This window comes from Triturus cristatus, chromosome 5_1 (assembly GCF_964204655.1).
Source record: "Triturus cristatus chromosome 5_1, aTriCri1.1, whole genome shotgun sequence".
NCBI lineage: Eukaryota > Metazoa > Chordata > Amphibia > Caudata > Salamandridae > Triturus > Triturus cristatus.
In genome coordinates, this window is record NC_140587.1 from 405,330,240 (window position 1) to 405,351,201 (window position 20,962).

The window sequence follows — 20,962 nt, forward strand, 5'->3', positions numbered from 1 at the left end:
CCCTTGTGCCCAAATTGCTTGTACGCTGGGTCCTGTAGCCAAGACAGCTTTCTGCCCTTCAGGAGAGAGGTGCTAACAACTCCCAGGAAAGGATACAATAGGCTCCTGCTCTGGAAGGGGTGTCACCGCTCTCTTTCAGGAAGAGACACAGATGTTGGTCCATAAGGCGATCTTCAAAGGAGATGCCGCCAATGAATGGCAAATGGGTAACACTTGAAAGAGGGGCTGCTCAATTGTTCAGGCAGACAGGCTGGCATGTGGGACAGGAGAGGGGAAACCAGTTGCTGAACTGGTTTTCCTGGAGCGTGTGGCTCTCTTGGTAGCCACACCGCTGGGTTTAGCTAAGGAGCTTGACACTCCAGGAGAGGGTTCCTGCCATATTGTAAGTGGGCACAATGGTGCATCCTGGAATGCCCAGATGCCAAACTTCGCAGGAAGTAGATATCAGGTGGGAGAAAACCTGGTAGCCCTTCATCTACCAACCGCATCCTGCCCTTTGGACATTTTCTGAGGATAAGTGGAGCACACCAAACTGAAATCTCAACTGGATTGGAAGAAGGACTGGACTCGCGTGGATGGAACCTGGTGCCTGGCACAGGAGAGGGACTGTGCCTACTTTCTCCTGCTCGAGAAGTCTTCTCAAGAGCCCAAGCAAAACCAAAAGACTCCAAGGATCAGTAAGCTGGCCTCCTGTTGAAAGCACAGGGACACATCAGCTGAGAAGCCTGTTGGGGCAAGTTGGTTGCCCAAAGTCTTCAACCCTCCATCAGCCACCGCTGTGCAGCACCAGGAACCAGGACTCAGTGCATAAAGTAGCACCTGAGTTCGCTGATCCTGGAAGTATCATTTAAGTGCAGATGGGACCCCCAGAGGACGAGTTAATGACCGAAGAAGGATTGGCCCGTGACCGCGATACTGGGTGAATGGTAGTCCAGTGGGACTAAACTCCTGCCAGCACTGAGAGGACTACAAGAGGCGTTGATCCTGTGACCAGGACCACCTCGCCCCCTTCATGGACCAAAGAGTATTTGGAGCAAGACTCCCATTGACCGCGTCTTCATCCTTGCATTAGGACCACTTAAGTAGGAAAGCCTTACAAGGATAAAAGTGTGTGGAACTGATTGAAGACTGCTTTACTTGCTAAGGTAAGTGTTTCTGAGGACCTCACTGGTCCCCCTGATTGGCTTCTTATTGGATTTGGTCTCCTAAAGTGACTCCAAGTGGTCGCATTACACCTACTCTAAACTTTTTAGTCAAAACGTTTGTGTCCAATTCCTTGAATTTGCCAATGCTTATTCGTGGTTGATTGAAAGTACTTTGATTTAATATACCTTGTAAATTCTGTATCTCCAGAACCATTCCGTGGATCTTTTTCATTGTGGTGTCTAAAAAGAAATATACAAATGTTTTAAAATTGGGGTCAGATTTCATTGGTGTCTTGTTGATTTTGTCTTTAATTGTTTTAGTGCTGTTTAAATGCTTCACAATTGTTCCTTTGTGTGAGCCTTGCTGCAAGAGCCACAGCTACCCAGTGTTGAGCTGAAGGTTTGGTAAACAAAACCTTCTGGTCCTAAAGGGGTTGGTAGGTGTATTATACGGTGATAATAATTTTATTGTACAGTTAATTAAAACTCACAATATTAAAACATTCAACAATAAAATAATGTTCGGCATTATCTTGTACTTTTACGTTGTACATTTTTTTTTACTCTCAAATAAAGGTTGCATCAATCTCAAATTCATTATCTGTGCTGTCCTTTTCCAGGGTGATAAAGTGCTTGTGCTTCTGGGTACAGCACACAATTTTAGCAAGGCCTGATTCTAGATAGGCTGTCACTGTACTTGATTAAATGCTTTAACTGCTTACTGTTCTTCCTTGCGCCTTTTGCTAGGTCATAAGTCTTCTAGCCAATATGTCGAAGTACTTTGTTAATCTGCAGTTTAGTTGGGTCTCCTCTGGGTTAAAGCACAGCTTTGCAGCCTGCCTGCAGCTTCTTGTGCCCTTTTGGTTCCATATTACTCGGAGTAAGGCGCACCTTACGTCCATCAAGCTTGGGCAGATACAGATTGTGTGTTAGGTCCTCTTTTCCTTTTCCACAAAAACTGCAGGGTTGTTCTTCTTTCCTTTTCCAGGGTGCCAAGTGAGGAAGAATTGGTAGAATGTCGAAGCGCGGTTTTAAAAAATTTCTTTTGTCTTCTGTGTAAGTCCCATTTTCAGATATGCTTGTGGCTTAAGAGCTTTATAATCATTCAGCACCGTCCATCCATGATCCCTTTTGGCCAGGATTTCCTTGTCTTCTATTGTTGATATTGATTTTGTTTCTTTTGTTACTACCTTTTTGAAGCTTTTATTATCTATGGATGACTCCCAGAGTTTTGTCAGTTTGAGATATTTCTATGATTCCAACAAGTACTTCCTGGCTGATGATAATTCTCGGGTTGACAGCTCAGTCCAGAGGTGGGCGTTTAAGGATTTTTGCTCTGCGCCTCTGATTTTGAGCCAGTTTTTTATATAAGTGCCTCTTCTCTCCACAGATTGTCTCTGAAGGCCAAATTCCTGACGTATTTGGGCAGGCGACACGTAATTGGGCAGCTGGAAAATTTCTCTGTATGTTCTACTGATTATTTTATCTAAAACCGTTGCATCTTTCCCTTGCATTGGTTCACTCCCATATGTGAGCATTGGCTGCAGTCGTGCTCTGATCACTTGTAAGAGAGTGTCCAGTGGTCGGTCTGGAAGAACTTTCTTCAGGGGTTTCATTGAAAAGTAGAATGTGGTGCCCTTCCGACGCAGGGCCTCTAGTTGAGATATAAACAAACCTCTGCTGTGCAGTAGTACCCCAAGGTATTTGTAGTTGGTTACCCGGTCTAGCATCTGCCCTTCCAGGAACCATGAACGTTTTTGTTTTGTTATAATTTACTGTCATTACTTTTGATTTGTTTAAGTTGATCTTTAATGCAATCATTTGTGAGAATTTATTGGTGGTATCCAGAAGGTGTTGGAGTCCAATTGGAGACCGGCTTATTAAAACCAAGTCGTCTGCATATAAAAGATTTGATAACGAGATGTTTCCTAACCGTGGGGCATGCGATTTGGTTTTATCAAGTTCCCCTGGAAGGTCTGCTAGAAAGAGGTAAAACAGCATGGGTCGGATTCTGATATGTGTGAGTTTACTCCCTTATGGCCTGGCCGTTGAAGGTTATGGATTGTCTTCCAGAACCTAGCGCTGTTCCTCAGTTTCGAGTCATGCATTATTTTCACCCAGCGTTCCTCTTTCATTTGCCTTTTCTTTTCCCAGGTGTTCCTTTTTTGAAATACCTTTAAGTTCCGTAACTCCTTCTGAAGGGCTTCGTTGTGTGGTCATGTACGGAGCTGCCTTAAAGTTTGATTTATTTTCCGTTATTAATTTTTTTATCTCGGGTTTGGTTGCCTTTCTTAATACGTTGTCCAATGTGCTCCGTTTGAGGATTTTTGGCTCTGTAGCATATGTTGTTCCGAGATCCTTTACAAATCCTTCCCAGCCCTCTAGTGAGTTCGTTATCAAGCTGTTTTTTTGATGGATAATAGTCTTTGCGTTAGTTGACAGCTCTTCTATTTCGTTGGCCTTGCACATTATCCGTCTAATATTCCAGGTGTTTTCTGCGCCCGCGCTTTCCCTTACTTCCATGTCGTTTCCTTTGGTTACACGTAGTGTCACTTCTTGTGGTGGGTGGTCGCGTTGATCATTTTCACCCATTCTGAACAAACTTATAATATCAAACAATGGAAGAGTTGCCAGGGTAAAGTCGAGGTAAGAAGAAGTGGTTGAAGAGAAATATGATAATGCTGGTGGGGTATCCTCTTTAAATTGGCTATTTAATACCCTGAGATTTAGCTGCTCCAGAACTTTCAATATTTGAATTGAGCATCTTGTTTGTTTATTTGGGGGTGCAGGCGCTTGGTTTGGTATTCCCCGTGCTATATTAAGTTCCTGTGGTATTTCATCTGCTGATGTTGTTCCAAAGAGGTAAAGATTGAAATCGCCTGCCAGAATTAGGTTCTCCACTTCTTTCTTCCATAAGTCTTACCAGTTCGATGACTGTGAGAAGTTGGCCTGATGTATGATGTTACTAGTTCTAGTGTACACCTTATATCAGTCCAAACAACCCTTATGGTGATTGGTTGTAAAGTCAACCTTATAGACCAGCTATCCTAGTGGTAGCATGGACAAGAGCAGTCTTAGGCTAAACTCTGAATGGCATGTGAAGCCAGCTGTGATACCATATATAATCCCTTGAATACCAAATGAAAGGACACCACAACAGATATATATATAAAATAAAGTGTATTTATTCTAGTCAAACCCTCAGCACTCTTTATGAGATTAGAGGTAAGTACAACACAGTCTTATTTAAGCATACATTAAGTCACACAGGTAAGTAATACAGTTAGGCCCTAGGGGCCACGCAAACCATATACTAAGTAAGTGGTATAAGGGCCACTGTCACGGAAATAGGATAGGCCTAGGCCTAGGGAATCGCTGGGGCTACACTACACTAGCAACAGTTAGGAAGTGGGAGGCCCACGGGATTCAGGTGCAGAGTGGAAACACTCACGCGTAATGCGTATAGTCGATAGAAATAGTACAGTTTAGAAATAAACAGTTTAAGGACACTTCTGAAGCAGCTAGAGAGTCGAGACTCGGAAACTAGACCCTAGGATAGTCACTACCCTTGTGAGCACCGAAGTACCCAAGTTACCTAGCCCACGGGCTGCGGGTGCATAGGTGTGAACTTGCGTCGGGTTTCGTCGTGGACTTCTATGGATGCCTGAAGGAAAGTTGCTGACAGGCAGTCAGTGAAGAGTGTCCGGTGGATCCCAAGGCTGGGATCAAGAAGAGAGGAGACCTGCAAGCAGAAGGGACAGAGTCAAGGTCACTAGCCAGTGACCACGTGGAACCAGGCGATGTCGTGAAGATTGCAGGTGAAGGTGAAGCTTGTCGCTGCAGCCATGAGGACCAGGGAACGTCGAGGACGACCAGGACCAGGAGGCGAGCTGTCCCACGAAGGCTCTTGCTGTCGGCGGCGTCGAAGTTGGACTAGGACTCACCAAGCCTTGGCAAGCGGAACCCCTTCTCTTTTGTAAAGAAGCGGGAGCCAGTCTGGAGGAGCCAAACCAGCGGTGAAGATTTCAGGATGCGTCGTCACAAAGGCCACTAGCCAACGGGCAAGCAACCGGACAGACGCGGCAAGCAGGAAAATGCAGAAGGGCCCCACGCAGGACTCGTGGAGTGTGGGGGGCTGATCTTCGGTGCAGATGGTGCTTGGGGTTGGGGCTTCTCAATCCCCGGTGCACAACTTCGAGGGTGCCTCAGAAGCTGCGCTGGAAGATACTCGCCACTTTTCCCAGGTAGCCGGTCCCACGTCTCTCGTCGCCTCCACGGATCTCAGCTCGGCTGTGGATGTGGATCAGGCTCGGAGAAGTCTGGAAGTCAAGGCTCTGGTCGGGCTCTGCAGTCGGTCCCTCGTAGAACTTTAGCAAAGCAAAGGGTAGTCTCTTGATGGTGCCTGTTTGCACAGGGTAGCCACTCCTTGGCCACAAGGGAGATTCTTCAGTCTTCTTCTTTCGTCGAATGTCGAAGGTCCAGAGTTTCTGTTCGTTGCAGGTTCAGGATAATCTAATCTCCTGGGGCCCAGCTACCACTCTTATACTAATCTGGGGGGCTGGGTTACCTGCTAGGTCACGCCTTATGGGTGGGACCTGGGAGGGGGGTGGTTACACCCCCTTCCCTTTGTCCAGTTTCGCGCCAGGACTGGGGCTGGTGTGCCCCAGCACCGGTTTGAACTGGACTATGCATGGGACACCTTGTGTGCCCCAGGCATGTCTCATTCCTTTCAGCCCTCCCTGCCCCAATACACTAAAGTCTGTCTGGGGAGGTGCTAGCACCTCCCCAAGCAGGAAACCTATTGTCCAAGCCTCCCTTGCCGGGATCACTCCCAGCAGCAGGAGGTCAGACTTGTGTCTGTGGCAGCAGCATCCATTTTGTGATGCTGAGGCTTTGGTTAGAGTTCAACAGCAAAGTAGGATTTTAACATGTCTCTCCCTCTAGAAGGGAGGAATAATATCCTCATCACCATAAACGGTATGGGGGTATTATTCCAAAGTGTTAGACACCTTACACGACATGTTTTGATACAGCCAAACCATAGTTACCATAACCGTTTAAGATTATAAGGCACTTTAAGAGTATATGGTAGGCTATATCATAAAACCGCTATAAGGACATGGTTCCGAAAGCTGCACACGGGCTCAGCTCATGCTAGAGCACCATCTCACATGTTACCAAGCACTCTGCCTCCAGGATTGTTAAGGCCTGCCATAGGAGTGACTGATAGGTACACATGTGTCTATATATAAGGGTAGATATAGGCATACTATATCTAAGCAAGGGGTGATTACACGACCTTGCCCCAGCTGAGTGATCAGCCAGTTGTGTCTGATTGGAAGGCCAGACCAGGGGTGGCATAATACATGCTGCAGCCCCTGGTACACCTATGCCCTAGGTACCTAGGGTACACTGTACAGGGTCCAATAAGGTGATCCTTACCAATTGGGAATGTACCTAGGGTACATGGAGTCCATTTTAAAGAGAGAGCAGACAGCCTGAGACCCTGAATGGCAGGATCTCAGGCCAACTAAGTCGAAAAACCAGCTAGACACTAGGCAAAAAGTTGGGGGTAACCATAGTCCGATATCCACCTTCCTACAATGAGCAGTTCTTTTGCCCCTTTAAGTCTGTGCTTTGGGTGTATATATGTGTTGATTATGAGTAGTGATTGGTCCACCTGTTGATTTTTTATTGTAAGGGCTGTTGCCTGGATGGCACTTGGGGAGCAGTTTTTACCTTGATCTCTTCCGTTGTTCCTATTGTTAATATTGATGCGAATGTCATCAGGCCACCTGAGCATTGACCAAATGTTGAGCCTCTGGTACCTGGGTGGATTTGTGTAGTATATCCTTGTTAGGCTATCTCATTCTCTTCCCAGGTTTCTTGGAGTAATAAAAGGTCGAATGATTTTAAGTAGCTTAATGTTTCTGGATCTTCCAGTTTACTTGTCAGGCTATTAATGTTCCAGATACATATTCTGATAATATTATATGGTGAGGTCGCACAACCACACCATATAATACACCCAATTTCCTCACAATATAACTTTTATTATTGCCTTTTTGTAATACTGTCCCAGTTCTTTGCCTGATTTTATGGATCAACATAACTGACAATACGGGGCGCATTAAGACCACATCAATGGACCAGTTGCTTGATTAGTTTAGTATTTCCTACGCAAAAATAATATTTCACTGAAAGGAATGTGTAGACCTTGAAGCCAGTGTAGCCGGAGATTTCTGCGATGACTGTTTTTATTGAAAATCAGTGAGCCCTTTTTCCAAACATAAAAATGTAGGAGTTAAAATGTGATCACTTCTGAGGATTTCAGAATTATTGAACCGGAAATAGATAGGTTTTCATCTATGGAAAACATCTCCAGAATCTTGGTTCTTGTACTAGTGGTATATTAAGATACCAAGCAGCTTGCAAGATAAAAGACATCAGTGCCAGCCTAATTTCTACTTGGTTCATCTTGGTGGACCACATAAATGAGATTGTCGAAAAATCTTTTGTCGTCCTTGGAGGCCTACTTTGAAGGCTAAGGTGGCATTATCTTCACACAACTGCCATGAACAATTTTACCTAATAGTATACCATTATTGCTAGGTGTCACAAACCTAGTCTTGTATGCTATATGTCGCCCTACATTTCTCAATACTTTCTTTTGAGTGAGTCTTTTGCTTTACCTAAAATTTTGTTTTTGGGCAGTTTAACTGCTACTGTGCTTTATTCCTGTACTGGAAAACTTAAACTGTATCAGCTCCTCATCTCAACCCATTCATTTAGTACATGGACATTTGAATAGAGGAAAACGAGTTGTATTTAGTGTGTTATATGTGCCTTCTGATTATCAATGCATTCTTAGCTAAGCTACAGTGAAAACGGGGTCCCCTACAATGGGTTTTTATCTGTAATTAGTATTTGCCTGTTTGTAGATGTATATGTTTTACATATAATGTTTATTTTACGTACTATTTTTTTAAATGAAAATATCATGGGATGTGGCGTTTCAGGTTTAATGCAAAGATTAAGAAACAGAGGAGAGCGTGATCGAGAAAGAGAGCGTGAAAGAGAAATACGACGGAGTAGCGGATTGCGTGCTGGTTCACGACGAGACCGTGATAGGTATGTTTATTTAGATACATTTTGATGTTATTTTGTATGCTACTTCTGTAAAGAACTTAAATACCCTTTGTTCTTTGAGGACTTGATCCACTTGTGAAAGCATTGGAAAATGTGTTTTAACAGATATTATGTTGTCTGCACCCCTCCCCCACGTAATGAATGCCTTCTTAACACTGATTGTTCACCTTTGAAATACATCTAGCACAAACTGATAATAGAGAAATGTTTACATTGTGCCTGGGGGACACCAGAGGGTCCCGCTTCGTGAGTGCTTTTACCTGGTCTTTCCCTGCAGGCTGCTGAGTTGTTGCCCCAGGAGGGGTTCTGCCTGTGGTGGTGTTGCTGCGAGTGGCATCGTTGCTCTGGGGACAAGGCACCGCACGGGACTCCGGATCCCAGGAGCCCGTGCGTCCTACCACCTGTGCTCCTACCAGCCACAGAAGCCTTGATAAACCTCGCGGAAAGCGCTGTCGCGGGTCCCGCTTCATGAGTGCTTTTACCTGGTCATTCCCTGCAGGCTGCTGAGTTGTTGCCCCAGGAGGGGTTCTGCCTGTGGTGTGTTGTTGCTGTGAGTGGCATCGTTGCTCTGGGGACAAGGCACCGCACGGGACTCCGGATCCCAGGAGCCCGTGCGTCCTACCACCTGTGCTCCTCCCCGCCCACCAGCCACAGAAGCCTTGATAAACCTCGCGGAAAGCGCTGTCGCGGGTCCCGCTTCATGAGTGCTTTTACCTGGTCATTCCCTGCAGGCTGCTGAGTTGTTGCCCCAGGAGGGGTTCTGCCTGTGGTGTGTTGTTGCTGCGAGTGGCATCGTTGCTCTGGGGACAAGGCACCGCACGGGACTCCAGATCCCAGGAGCCCGTGCGTCCTACCACCTGTGCTCCTCCCCGCCCACCAGCCACAGAAGCCTTGATAAACCTCGCGGAACCCGCTGGCGCGGGTCCCGCTTCATGAGTGCTTTTACCTGGTCATTCCCTGCAGGCTGCGGAGTTGTTGCCCCACGAGGGGTTCTGCCTGTGGTGTGTTGTTGCTGCGAGTGGCATCGTTGCTCTGGGGACAAGGCACCGCACGGGACTCCGGATCCCAGGAGCCCGTGCGTCCTACCACTTGTGCTTCTCCCCGCCCACCAGCCACAGATTTCTGACGCACTATAAAGTCATGTCGGCATCCGCTACGCGGGAGGCGAGCGGGACGCGCCGGACGAAGCCCGGACAAAGCCCGGACAAAGGGCGGGCCCTCTGCGGCCCTCAGAGGCCTGAAGAGCCTGGACTGGGCCAGAGACCCAGTCGCCGCACGAACATTACCCTTGAGACTGCCTGTGAGTCCATGTTTTGTTATCTATAGGGGTTACCCTCGTTGACTCTTTGTGGGCTTAGTGGTTGTGCCGTTATTTTGCACCCACAGTGTGTCTGAATTGTTCCAGTATCAGTGGGCTATATACAAGCTGGCCCGATGTCCAAAGGTAAAGACGACAAGTTATCGCACGGCATGGGCTCAATGGATAATTACCTTATTAAAAAGGTTAACCAGATTAATAATGACAGGAGGGCCTCTCTGGGCAAGGTGAGTCCCATCATGTTGCCTTCTGTCGGCGGCCAGTAATTCCACGTCTGGAGCTAATAAAGTTGTTGTGACCTCAGCCCAGGTGCATGATGAAAGGCATGTTGGTCCGCCAGCTAACTCCAGGGTCGTTTCAGAGCACGCCTCGTTAGCCGCTAAATTGACCAGAAAATACAAAAAAGTAAAACGCAGACATAGGGGGAAGCAAGACCAAAAAAGGCTAGTAACCTCTAATCATATAAGCGGCTCCCCAACGCAGTTTTTCTCGGGAAGAATCCCCGATCTGGGGCAATTGGGGACGGTGTCATTTTCTATGTTTAATTCAAATAATTTACAACCAGTCCCTATTATAACACATAATTCTGAACTTGAGGAAATTACAGGGGAAGCCCTGCTCAACCCTTGTGCAGTTGATTCTCCCTTAAATACGCCCGACAACGCTTGCGAGTCCTTATTGAGCTTTTGTGCTAGCAGCATTGATGAAGGGTCGCCAAATCTCCTTATTTTTTCAGCAGCTTCGCCCCTAATTTCAATCAATGAGGAATCTATAGGGGTTAACTATAAGAAAAGTAAGGGAGGACTAACACTTAAATGGCTAACTGAGAACCTGCAGAAGATTATAACTCCTATCTTGAGGGATGCGATGGACCAATTGACTCCCCTTACGATGCCCTTAGAGACTACCCATCGTTTTACTAGTGAGAGAGACATCTTGGTTAAAATTGACCATGTGGTAAAATCTCTAATCCAGCCTCTCCTGGAAAACATCTTGCCAACTAACATGCATTTGGATTCTATTGAGGAAAAGTTTGCAGATAATACTCTTGCACTTTCTGGCCTGGTGACAGGCTTAAATAACATTAGCTCCAGCAATTTACCTGCTAAAGCATCGATAAACACCATTCCCGGCCCACCAAGCCACCCCACTACTCTAACATCTATTCAGACTAGACAACCGTCATCTTGCCCGTCACCAGTTAAAGTGTTAACAACGCCCTTGCTAATGAACAATATTGCACCAAGCAAAGCAGCTGATAACACGGTCGATACTCTGACTTTAGATCTAAAATCAGCTCCACTACATAACATGGACAATCAGGCCACTAAGGATAGTGGGTTCAGAAATAACACCAATAAAAACTGGCAATCCCCCAACATAGTGGACCTTCCTCCGGAAGCTGCCCCTTATGCAATTGTATTAGCTGGCGTCCCTGAGCTCCCTGTTGAGACCAGGGAAGACTATCAAGGCCTTCGGAATAAAGTTATTTATTGGTTGCGTAAGAACAGACCTTTGCCCGCCTACATAAACGGGGAAATACTGCATGTTAGGCGCTGTGAATGGGTAGGGTTGCGTCCCAAAGACAAAAAAGGGGACGTAATTATCGTAAATTTTAAAGATCATAGAGCAGTTAGACACATTGGGGATTGGTATGACCTTAGTAGCAGCGATACCATCTCCACACACTATCTCAATTATTTTTAGCCATACGTACCAGCTCAACATCGTTCAAACCAAGAGGCAATATGGCAGACTGGTAATAGGCCTGTCTTTAACCATTATGGCCACAGTCGGACTCCTTTCGTACAACTATGTAGTTCATTTAACCGTCATCCTAGACAGTTCTATTCTCCCACTAGAGGCCCGACTCACGGAAATAATAATTTGTGGGAAAATAGAGGCACTGCTTTGCCTGCCTATAACCTACCAATCTATAATCGGTTTGACGTTTTCTCTTGTCTTGAATGTGTGGATTGACGCAAGAAAGTTGTTATCAATAACCTACTCACTAGCTTAGGGGTACATTATGATAAAACCCAGGAGAACACTAATGAACAGGGGTCACTGTATTGCACTGAGGATACTATGTATGTACAAACTATCCATAATATGACCCACGCTAATAAGAGGATGGTCAGTCATAAGAATAGCCATAAGGACTTGTATACACCCGACCCAAAAGATGGGGGATCTAATGGAGGCCCTTGCCATAAGCAATCTGAGGAGGCAAGGGCCCGTGGCGCTCCAAGTAAGCGGGGTATTAATGTAACTAGGAAAACCTGCACATTCCTATTTTGGAATGTGGCAGGTTTAAGGGAGAAAATCAATAACCCATCCTGGGGCACCATTACTGACGGTCATGACATCCTGGCTCTTCAGGAAACCTGGTCTTTAGACCCAGTGAATATCAATGGGTACAGAAGTTTCTTTACCCCGGCCGTGGGGGGTACCCATGGAAGAGCTAAGGGTGGTCTATTAACCTTTGTTTCTAATCAGCTTAAACATGATGGGATTTGGTTTTCCCCAAAATCAAGTTTTTATCAATTAATTATTTTAAGAAACAAGAAGGGACTCAAAGTCGTTGTTATTAATTTTTATAATAACATACCAAGGAAAGAAATCCCCAGCGTCCTAACAATGCTGAGGGAGGACATACATCACGAGATAGACAAAACCGATAGAGAAGTTATGTTTGTTTGGGGGGGGGATTTTAATTGTAAACTCTGTTTTAAAGGTAAACAGGGTTTATGTGGGTTAACGATAGAGCAGGAATCTAACTCAACTCATTTTGAACATTCTCTGACTGGGGATTTACTAAACGATATATTGTTTATGTATGACTTAGGATTCGTAAATGAAACCGCCCAAAAACCCACCATCTTCGTGCCTACATTTATCGGTAGAGGTGCTTTGTCTACCATCGACTTCATTATTGCCTCAAATAGCTGCAGCCATAAACTTATCAAGTCCAGTATTATGGACTTGCCAGTAAGCGACCATTTGCCTCAGACCATGGAGGTCGAAAATCTTTTTTCTGACCGGCAAGAGGCCCTGTCCTCTACACGTATAGTTCCGGATGTGGTCCTTGGCAGACAAAACGGGTACAATTTAAAATGGGACAAGGTTGTCCCGGAAAGGTTCCTAGACAAGTTATTGAACGCTTGCCCTGGCAGTTTTGCCATCTGCTTAGATGATAAATCCAGCAATGACCTGATAATCGAACATTTTAACACAATAGTCACCACTATTAAGAAAAATCTGTGGGTGGAGGCTAATAACAGGGTAAAGGGTAAGAGAAGTTGGTTCGATAACGATTGTACTAGTTCCTTAACTATCTTGAAAAGAGCCATTCACAGAACACCACGTAACCCTATTGAAATAAGAGGCTGCAGGAAAAAATATAATGAAGCCCTAAAAAACAGGAAAATGGTTATAAAAAAGGAGGCCCTGGAAGTGTTATGTGAAGCATCACAACAGAAGGATGCATCTGCATTCTGGAGGGCCGTTAATACTCCCTTCCTTTACGATAATACTAAAGCGCGTATAGAGACTGCTATTACTGAGGAGGATTGGGTGGTGCACTTCTCAAGTCTTTACAGCTCGCAAGATAATCCCCATATTGCTAACCCTGTTATTGGGGATTATACAGGCGACGGGTGTAAAAATTGGTAGTAACCCTGGAGGAAGTTAACATGGGTCTGAACGCTATGAAGGGCGGCAAGGCTGCAGGGCCTGATGGGATCCCTGTTGACCTGTACAAAGGAAACATTGAGCTTTGGGGCCCCATGCTGGTGCAACTTTTCAACGCAGCACTGGCTAGGGGCTTAAACCCGTCCTGGTTCACCTCGGTCATTGTACCCATCTATAAGAAGAGAGATAGACAATGTTGTGCCTGTTGTAGACCAATCTCCCTATTGGACTCATCTGTTAAAATCCTTGGGAGAATTATCCTGGCAAGACTACAAAGCTGGGCAGTGGAGAATGAAATAATGAGTGATCTACAATATGGATTCCAAAAGGGTATCGGCACTGTTGAACAGTGCCTAAACCTAATGATTATACAATAACGGGTGAGCGTTTATACCTCACGTTCGTCGACCTTTCGTCAGCATTTGATTGTGTATCTCATGTTAAACTATTGGCAATTTTAAAAGAGATAGGTGTGGAAGATCCCATTGTTTGGTTTTTGAAAGATCTTTACTCAGGGGCCACAGCTACGGTTCGCTATGGCAGTGGGGGCCAATGCACCAGGAGGTTCCAGGTGGGCCGGGGCGTGCGCCAGGGGTGCGTCCTGGCCCCTTTCTTATTTCTGGTGTATATTAACGGTCTTGAGCGTCACCTTCTGCGGGAGTGCGGGGACATGCCTAGGATTGGGGGGAGGTATGTCCCCGCGCTCCTGTATGCGGATGACGCAGTTCTAATGGCCCGCACTCCCGTGGCACTACAAAGTTTGATACAATCTTTTGAGATCTTTATGTCTAGCTTAGATCTAAAAGTTAATTCTAGTAAAACCTTTTCAATGAATTGTGGTAAAAAACCTGGTAAGCATACAAAAAAAATGTTTTTGAATAATGTTCTGCTGGAATTTACCTCCACTTTCCCTTATCTCGGTGTTCTGTTCCACGAATCTGGGGTGTGGTCTCATGCGGTAAAGGCTAGAACCCTCTTGTTCCAAAAAACCATAATGGCCTTAAAGAATTTTATCAAAAAACTGGGTAAGAAACCAATTAAAGAAATGTTAACAATTTACAACGCCACGTGTACATTGGTTGCAATGTATGGCTCGGGTCTCTGGGGTTACTCCAACATAGATCTAATCCAGAAAGCTGAGAATAGGTTCTTGAGGTACGTCCTGACAGTCCCTCAAAGTGTTGCGACCTATATCTGCCACATTGAACTTGGCCTATCTTATATATCTGATTTAATCAGAATCCAACCTATTCTTTTGTGGCATAGGATATGGACAACCAATGAGTGTACTATGAATCGGGCCATCCTTCAGGATGTTTTAAAATTGGAAAACGTGGGTCGTTTAGATTGGCTAAATTACGTTAAATCATTTTTTGGTAAAATTGGCTGCCAACAATATTTTGAAGACCCACTTTCAATGGACGGTGTACCCAGGAACCTATTGTCTAGGCTATGCCTGGAATACCTTACGGAAAATAGAAGGCAAGAGGAATTGCAGAAAAAGTCTGTATCCTTGCATTTTCCTTTGCTATCTAGTAATAATGTGCAGCCATACCTAACATTGCCGATGTCAAATTATGATCGTTTTATCCTGACCCGTTTAAGATTGAATATCGTTTTTAGACTTTTGTCTTTCCCAGTTACGAATTTATGGTTGCCAAATCTGTCTTTATGTCCGTGCGATGATTCCTCACCCCAGTCCGATATCCATATTTTATTTTTCTGTAAATTTTATACCATACCACGTAGGTCATACATTACTCCACTCCTCAAAGAATGGAAAATCAATAAATGTCGCCCAGCTTTCGTAGAACTTCAGAGAATGGACACTGTTCTTACTGTTACTGTAGTTTTAAGATTTTTAAAAAATGTTTTTAAATTCAGGAAAACATTGGGCTTTGATGTATTTTAATTTAGACCCTTCTCCTTTTTATATTCTATGTGTGTAATTTATTACTGTAATTTGATGCTGTAGCTTTCATGGTTTTTGTCTTTTAAATCGAATAAAGTATTCTTGACTTGACTTGAAATACCATTTGTTCTTTGAGGACTTGATCCACTTGTGAAAGCATTGGAAAATGTGTTTTAACAGATGATATTATGTTGTCTGCACCCCTCCCCCACGTGATGAATGCCTTCTTAACACTGATTGTTCACCTTTGAAATACATCTAGCACAAACTGATAATAGAGAAATGTTTACATTGTGCCTGGGGGACACCAGAGGGACCATGTGGGCGTAGCAGAAAAAAAAACTGAAAGTGAGGCCTTCACTACACCCTTGTGTAGCTGTATCTTTTTCTGATTTCTACAGTTATCTGCTAAGGAAAATGCATTCTCTGTAAACTTTCCTTCTGATGGATACTTCTAACCGGTGGCAATGTAAATCTCCCCAGACACTAGACTGGATCCAGAAACCTTTGCAGTAGATCTTGCAAGCCAGCAGGTGGTGCCTTAGGCTACAAATAAATATGAACATAATATGGTATATAGGAATAAATATGCAAATTACTTTTAGATAGAGCACACTTAATTACTCTATCTCTAGTTTATTAATCTAGAAAGATTTTATCAAAACATTTTTTACATTTCTACATCAAGCATGACATATGATCAGGAAGGAAACAACAAAACACAAATACAAATATACACATAAATTGTACATACGCGCAATCCTAACATATACAAGAAAGAAAACAAAATATGCGTACAAACTAACCCCTAAATGAACAAAAATAGTTCCTACTAGTGTCCTCCAAATAGTTCGGGACAGACCACTGGGATAAAGTCCACAATGTACGCTGAAACTCTATCAGTTAGTTTCGACCATTCTCAGCGTACCAACATAACATCTCTGAACATTGCTTGAGTTCTGTGACTCCTCCTTCAGAAAAAGTCTACGCAATCGAGTTTCGGCCTTACTCTTTCCTTGGCCTCCTCAGGACTGGGTAAGAATCATGACTCAACACACACTACAAAGAGATGCATATAATGATCAGTCCTTTTAACCGTACATAAACTAAATCACAAGCAGTGTCTTTACAGTCCTCTGTGCTACCCGAGGGGGAAAATGTGGTCAGTGACAGTGGCCAGTGGAGTCAAATGAACACCAAAAGAAACCAACATAGTGCATCCCCTAAGTGACAGCAAATCATATCATTATCCAGTGAACAAAGCCCATATATCTCTCAAACATATATCTTCTCAATGAACCAAAAAAGAAAAGGAAACAAACCAATCAAGGCCCCAAAGTGCGCAACCCTCCACGCATCATAGTGCGCACATCACAGAAAAAAGAGACCAAATCCCCCACTGTGCAAACCACACAAGACCCTCTAGGTGAATTATACTAAAAGCCTACGTACCTGCATGTAGTACTAAACTACAGTGTGTAACTCGACCTTAGACCCTGGCACTCTCGCAGCTGCCATTCCTGGGCAAAATCCTGGAAAAACACGTTCTGAACACACTGGCTGGCTACCTGTAGGAACGTGGTTTACTCCATGCCAGGCAGGCGGGCTTTCGGCCCCAACATAGCACAGAACTAGTGATGGCCACTGTCCCCGATGAGCTGAGAATCAGGGCGGATAATAAACAGCCTAGTGCCCTGATTCTGTTGGACTTATCAGCGGCATTCGATACGGTCAGCCATACCATCTTGCTGGCCCGTATCACAAAGCTGGGAATAACAGGACAAGCGCTCAAGTGGCTTGAATCTTTCCTGACGGGTCGCACCCAGAGGGTGCAGCTGAGAGATCAGCTATCCGAGGCAAGTGACGTGACCTGGGGTGTACCCCAGGGGTCCGCTCTGTCTCCCCTGCTCTTTAATATTTACCTACAACCCTTGGTGGAGGAGTTAATGCATAGGAATTGTCAAACTTTTAACTATGCTGATGATACTCAGCAATTGGTCCAGCTGGAAGACACAAGGGAAGCACAGGAATCGGTAAGGAATTTGCTCCGATTCACTGTAAATTGGATGACCAACAACCTTCTGAAAGGGAACGCAGAAAAAACAGAGGTGTTGGTCATCACAAACCGAGTCAACCCTTGGTGCGACCTGTTCTGGCCTCCAGAACTAGGTACAACACCTATTCCTGGTAGTGTGGTTAAAAGCTTGGGGCTCAAGATTGATGTAGACCTTTCCATGGCCCCTCAAGTCTCGGCGGTGGTGGGGTCTTGCACGGGGGTGCTGAGGCAACTGCGTAAGTTACCACCTATGCTATCAGCTCCCACTCTGCAGTCCATTGTGTCAGCCACAGTCATCTCGAGGCTGGACTATGGCAATGCCTTATATCTTGGCCTGCCGCAGAAGTTGTTGAGGAAACTGCAGGTGGTGCAGAACGATGCGGCCAGGCTGATCTATTTCCTACCTAGGAACTCGCACGCAACTCCACTTCTCTGGAAGCTACATTGGCTGCCTGTTAGGTTTAGAGTGCAGTTTAAGTGTCTCTGCATGGCTCACAAGGCAATTTTCGGCAAAGCCCCAGAATACATTAAACAGCGCCTGAGGAAGTACATTCCAGGCAGAACCTTGCGTTCGGGTAAGGCCTCCAACTTGATTCAATCAAGATTTAAGTTAAAATCTAAAGGGGGCAGGGCTGTATCTGTACTTCTCCCGCAATTGTGGAATGAGCTACCGGCTAGCCTGAAGGTAGACTCGCAGCTATTGTCTTTCAGGAAGAACTTGAAGACTTATTTGTTTAAAAAGATAACATCCTCGCCCTAACTAGGGTGGACGGCGGAGTGATCTAGGAGACAGCAGGTTATGTTCCTTTTCTGTGTGAGCTCTTAGAGACCGGTGGTGATAGGCGCTATACAAAAACACTATAACATAACATAACTCTACAAGGAAGATAGGGGCTTCTATGGCTTTCCTAGGGAACATACCACTAGATGACATCTGCAAGGCAGCGACATGGTCAACACCGCACACCTTCACAAACCATTACTGTGTAGATGTGCAAACCAAGCAACAAGCTAGTGTGGGCCAAGCTGTACTAAAAACACTGTTTCAAACAACTGCAACGGATGCCGGTGGTCGCCGCTAGGGTTGGGTACTGCTATATAATCTATGCACAGTGTATAATCTGCAGCTCATATGCCTCGAACGGAATATGCTACTTACCAGTATGCATCTGTTCTTGGCATGTAGAGCTGCAGATCTATACACGCCCACCCGCCTCCCCGGCTACCTGTATCCGTTCCAGTCTTATCTTATTTAGATACAATACACATGGGTTTCTTTACTGTTACTACTACGCTCCATCTTTCCCTGCTGGCGAAAAACAATCTGAGGATGGAGCCGAAGCCCATGCGCAATGCTAACCAGAGGAGGAGTCACCAACCTCGTGACTTCCAAAGACTTTCCAAGAGGAAAAACAAACTGCAAACATCCGGGCCCAACACCAGATGGCGATCTATGCACAGTGTATAGATCTGCAGCTCTACATGCCAAGAACAGATGCATACTGGTAAGTAGCATATTCCTTCTGTTGCCTTTTTTTGTTTTGTTGCCAGACTACTGATGCTCTTTGACTTGATGTGCTCTGGTGCCCTGCCAATCAGGACCCCAGAACTTGTCTTCTTTACCCAAAACAAAACCCAATTGGCAACTCTGGCCACAGGTAGGTCCCTGGTAAATGGTACCCCATGTACCCAGGGCACTGTGACCAGAGAAGGCTCCTAAGGGCTGCAGCACCAATTGTGCCACCCTTAGGGATCCTGTCCATTTTCACAAACACACTGTCTTGCAGGCTGCATGTCTTGGTGCAGATCAAAAGTGAAGAGTCGACATGGCACACGTCCCTGTGTGCCATGCTTACAAACCACTGCCCTGGCCTAGGTCAGTCACCCCTCTGACTGGGGGTGCACTATGCCAGTGGTGATGGCACAGAGGCATGAGTGCTGTGCCCCTACAGTGTGTGAGTCCATTCTCAGACATTGTAAGTGCAGTGTACCATTAAAGAGTATATGGTGCTGGGAGGTTGTCATTACGAACTCCACTGTACCATGATGGATACACTAAAGTCTGGGAAGTTTGGTATCACATTTCTCTGCACATTGTACGCACACTGATGCCAGTGTGGGTTTCAATGTAAAACGCACGACAGAGGGCATTTTAGAAATGCCCCCTGAACTCAACCCACAACCTGTGTCCCGACTGAGTGGCTGCTTAGGCTGCCACCCACCAGACATGTTGCTGGACCCCTGGGTCGAGAGCCATCCGCTCTCGAGGGCCTGCAACAATGCACATCCTGGGACGAGGTGCTAGGTCTCCTCCCCCAGGATAGGCAGGGGAAGCTTCAAAGGCCTGCCGCCTTTGTGAGCTCCTCCAGACCACTTGCTGTACTCCGCAACTGGTCCCCACTGGTTCTACCCCCCACTTTGGGCGGGAGAACCGGTGGGAAAAACAAGTGAGGAAGAGGGGTGTGCCCACCTCTGCCAACTCCACCCCAAAGGTGGGGGAGGCGAGGTGAACCACAACCTTGAGTCCCCGCCATCTTGAGGATGGGGGGACCCAGCCAACCAGGGAGAGGCTCCTGCCCCCCTCCCACTGGAGAGGCATATGCGGGCTCTGCAGTGGGACCTGAAGTTCCAGTGGGCACAGCATATAGGGAACCTTTCCGTTGTCGTCCAGATCTCAGAGGGCACTGCACACCAATTGCATTGGTGGCAAATGAACCAGGATTGGGTCAACGGCAGATTCTTCTCCCTTCCCCAACCAGACTTCACGATGCGTCACTTCGGGATTGGGGCGGCCACATGGGAGATGTGGCGATCAGAGGCCTCTGGTCTCCGGTAGAGTCCGGGCTCCACCTCAACCTTCTGGAGCTCTGGCCGATCTGTCTTGCACTGAAAGCATTCCTTCCTTCTGTTAAAGGAAGAGTAGTGCAGGTGTTCACGGACAACACCATTGCCATGTGGTACTGCAACAAACCGGGTGGGGTGAGGTCATCGACCCTATGTCAAGAGGCTCTCTGCCTCTGGGCATGGCTGGAACATTAGGGCATGTTCCTGGTGGTTCAACACCTGGCAGGTTCCCTGAATGCCAGTGCGGACGAACTCAGCCACAGGTGCATGATGGATCACGAAAGGCGTCTTCACTCGGAGGTGGTATAAGGTCTCTTTCAACAGTGTAGAGAGCCTTGGTTAGATCTGTTCACCACCGAAGAGACCGCGCAATGTCAGCAATACTGCACGTTGGAAATTCCAAGGCGGCACTCGCTCGGTGACGCTTTTCGTCGCGAGTTGAATTGCGGTCTTCTATACACCTTTCCGCCTATACCACTTCTACCCAGAGTGTTGAAGAAGATCAAGCGCGACTGGGCCCCAGTCATTCTTGGGGCTCCGGACTGGGCACGAAGAGTCTGGTATCCCGAGCTCTTGAACATGGCCATCGATCCTCCGATGAGACTACCTCTTCAGGAGGATCTTCTGTCGCAGCAGCAGGGGACAGTCCTCCACCCGAACCTGTCCAGGCTCCTCCTCCTTGCGTGGAGATTGAGTGGCGACAGTTGACAGCTTTTGACCTTCCTCCCGAAGTCTTTATTGTCATCTTGGCAACCAGACGTCCCTCCACTAAAACGGTATACGCCTGTAGATGGAACAAATTTGTGGCATGGTGCAGAGCAAAGGCTGTGGATCCCCTTTCTGCT

At 46.0% G+C, this 20,962-nt stretch overlaps 1 protein-coding gene across 15 annotated transcripts in view; it reads left to right on the top strand.

Moving 5' to 3' along the window:
• UBR5 (ubiquitin protein ligase E3 component n-recognin 5) overlaps positions 1-20,962 on the top strand; it is a 2,036,132-nt gene that overhangs the window by 1,623,554 nt on the left and 391,616 nt on the right. For all 15 annotated transcript variants that reach the window (XM_085605144.1, XM_085605147.1, XM_085605145.1 and 12 more), the window contains one exon: positions 8,165-8,276. In XM_085605144.1, the coding sequence (XP_085461270.1) occupies positions 8,165-8,276 (112 nt within the window). The remainder of the gene's footprint in view (positions 1-8,164; positions 8,277-20,962) is intronic.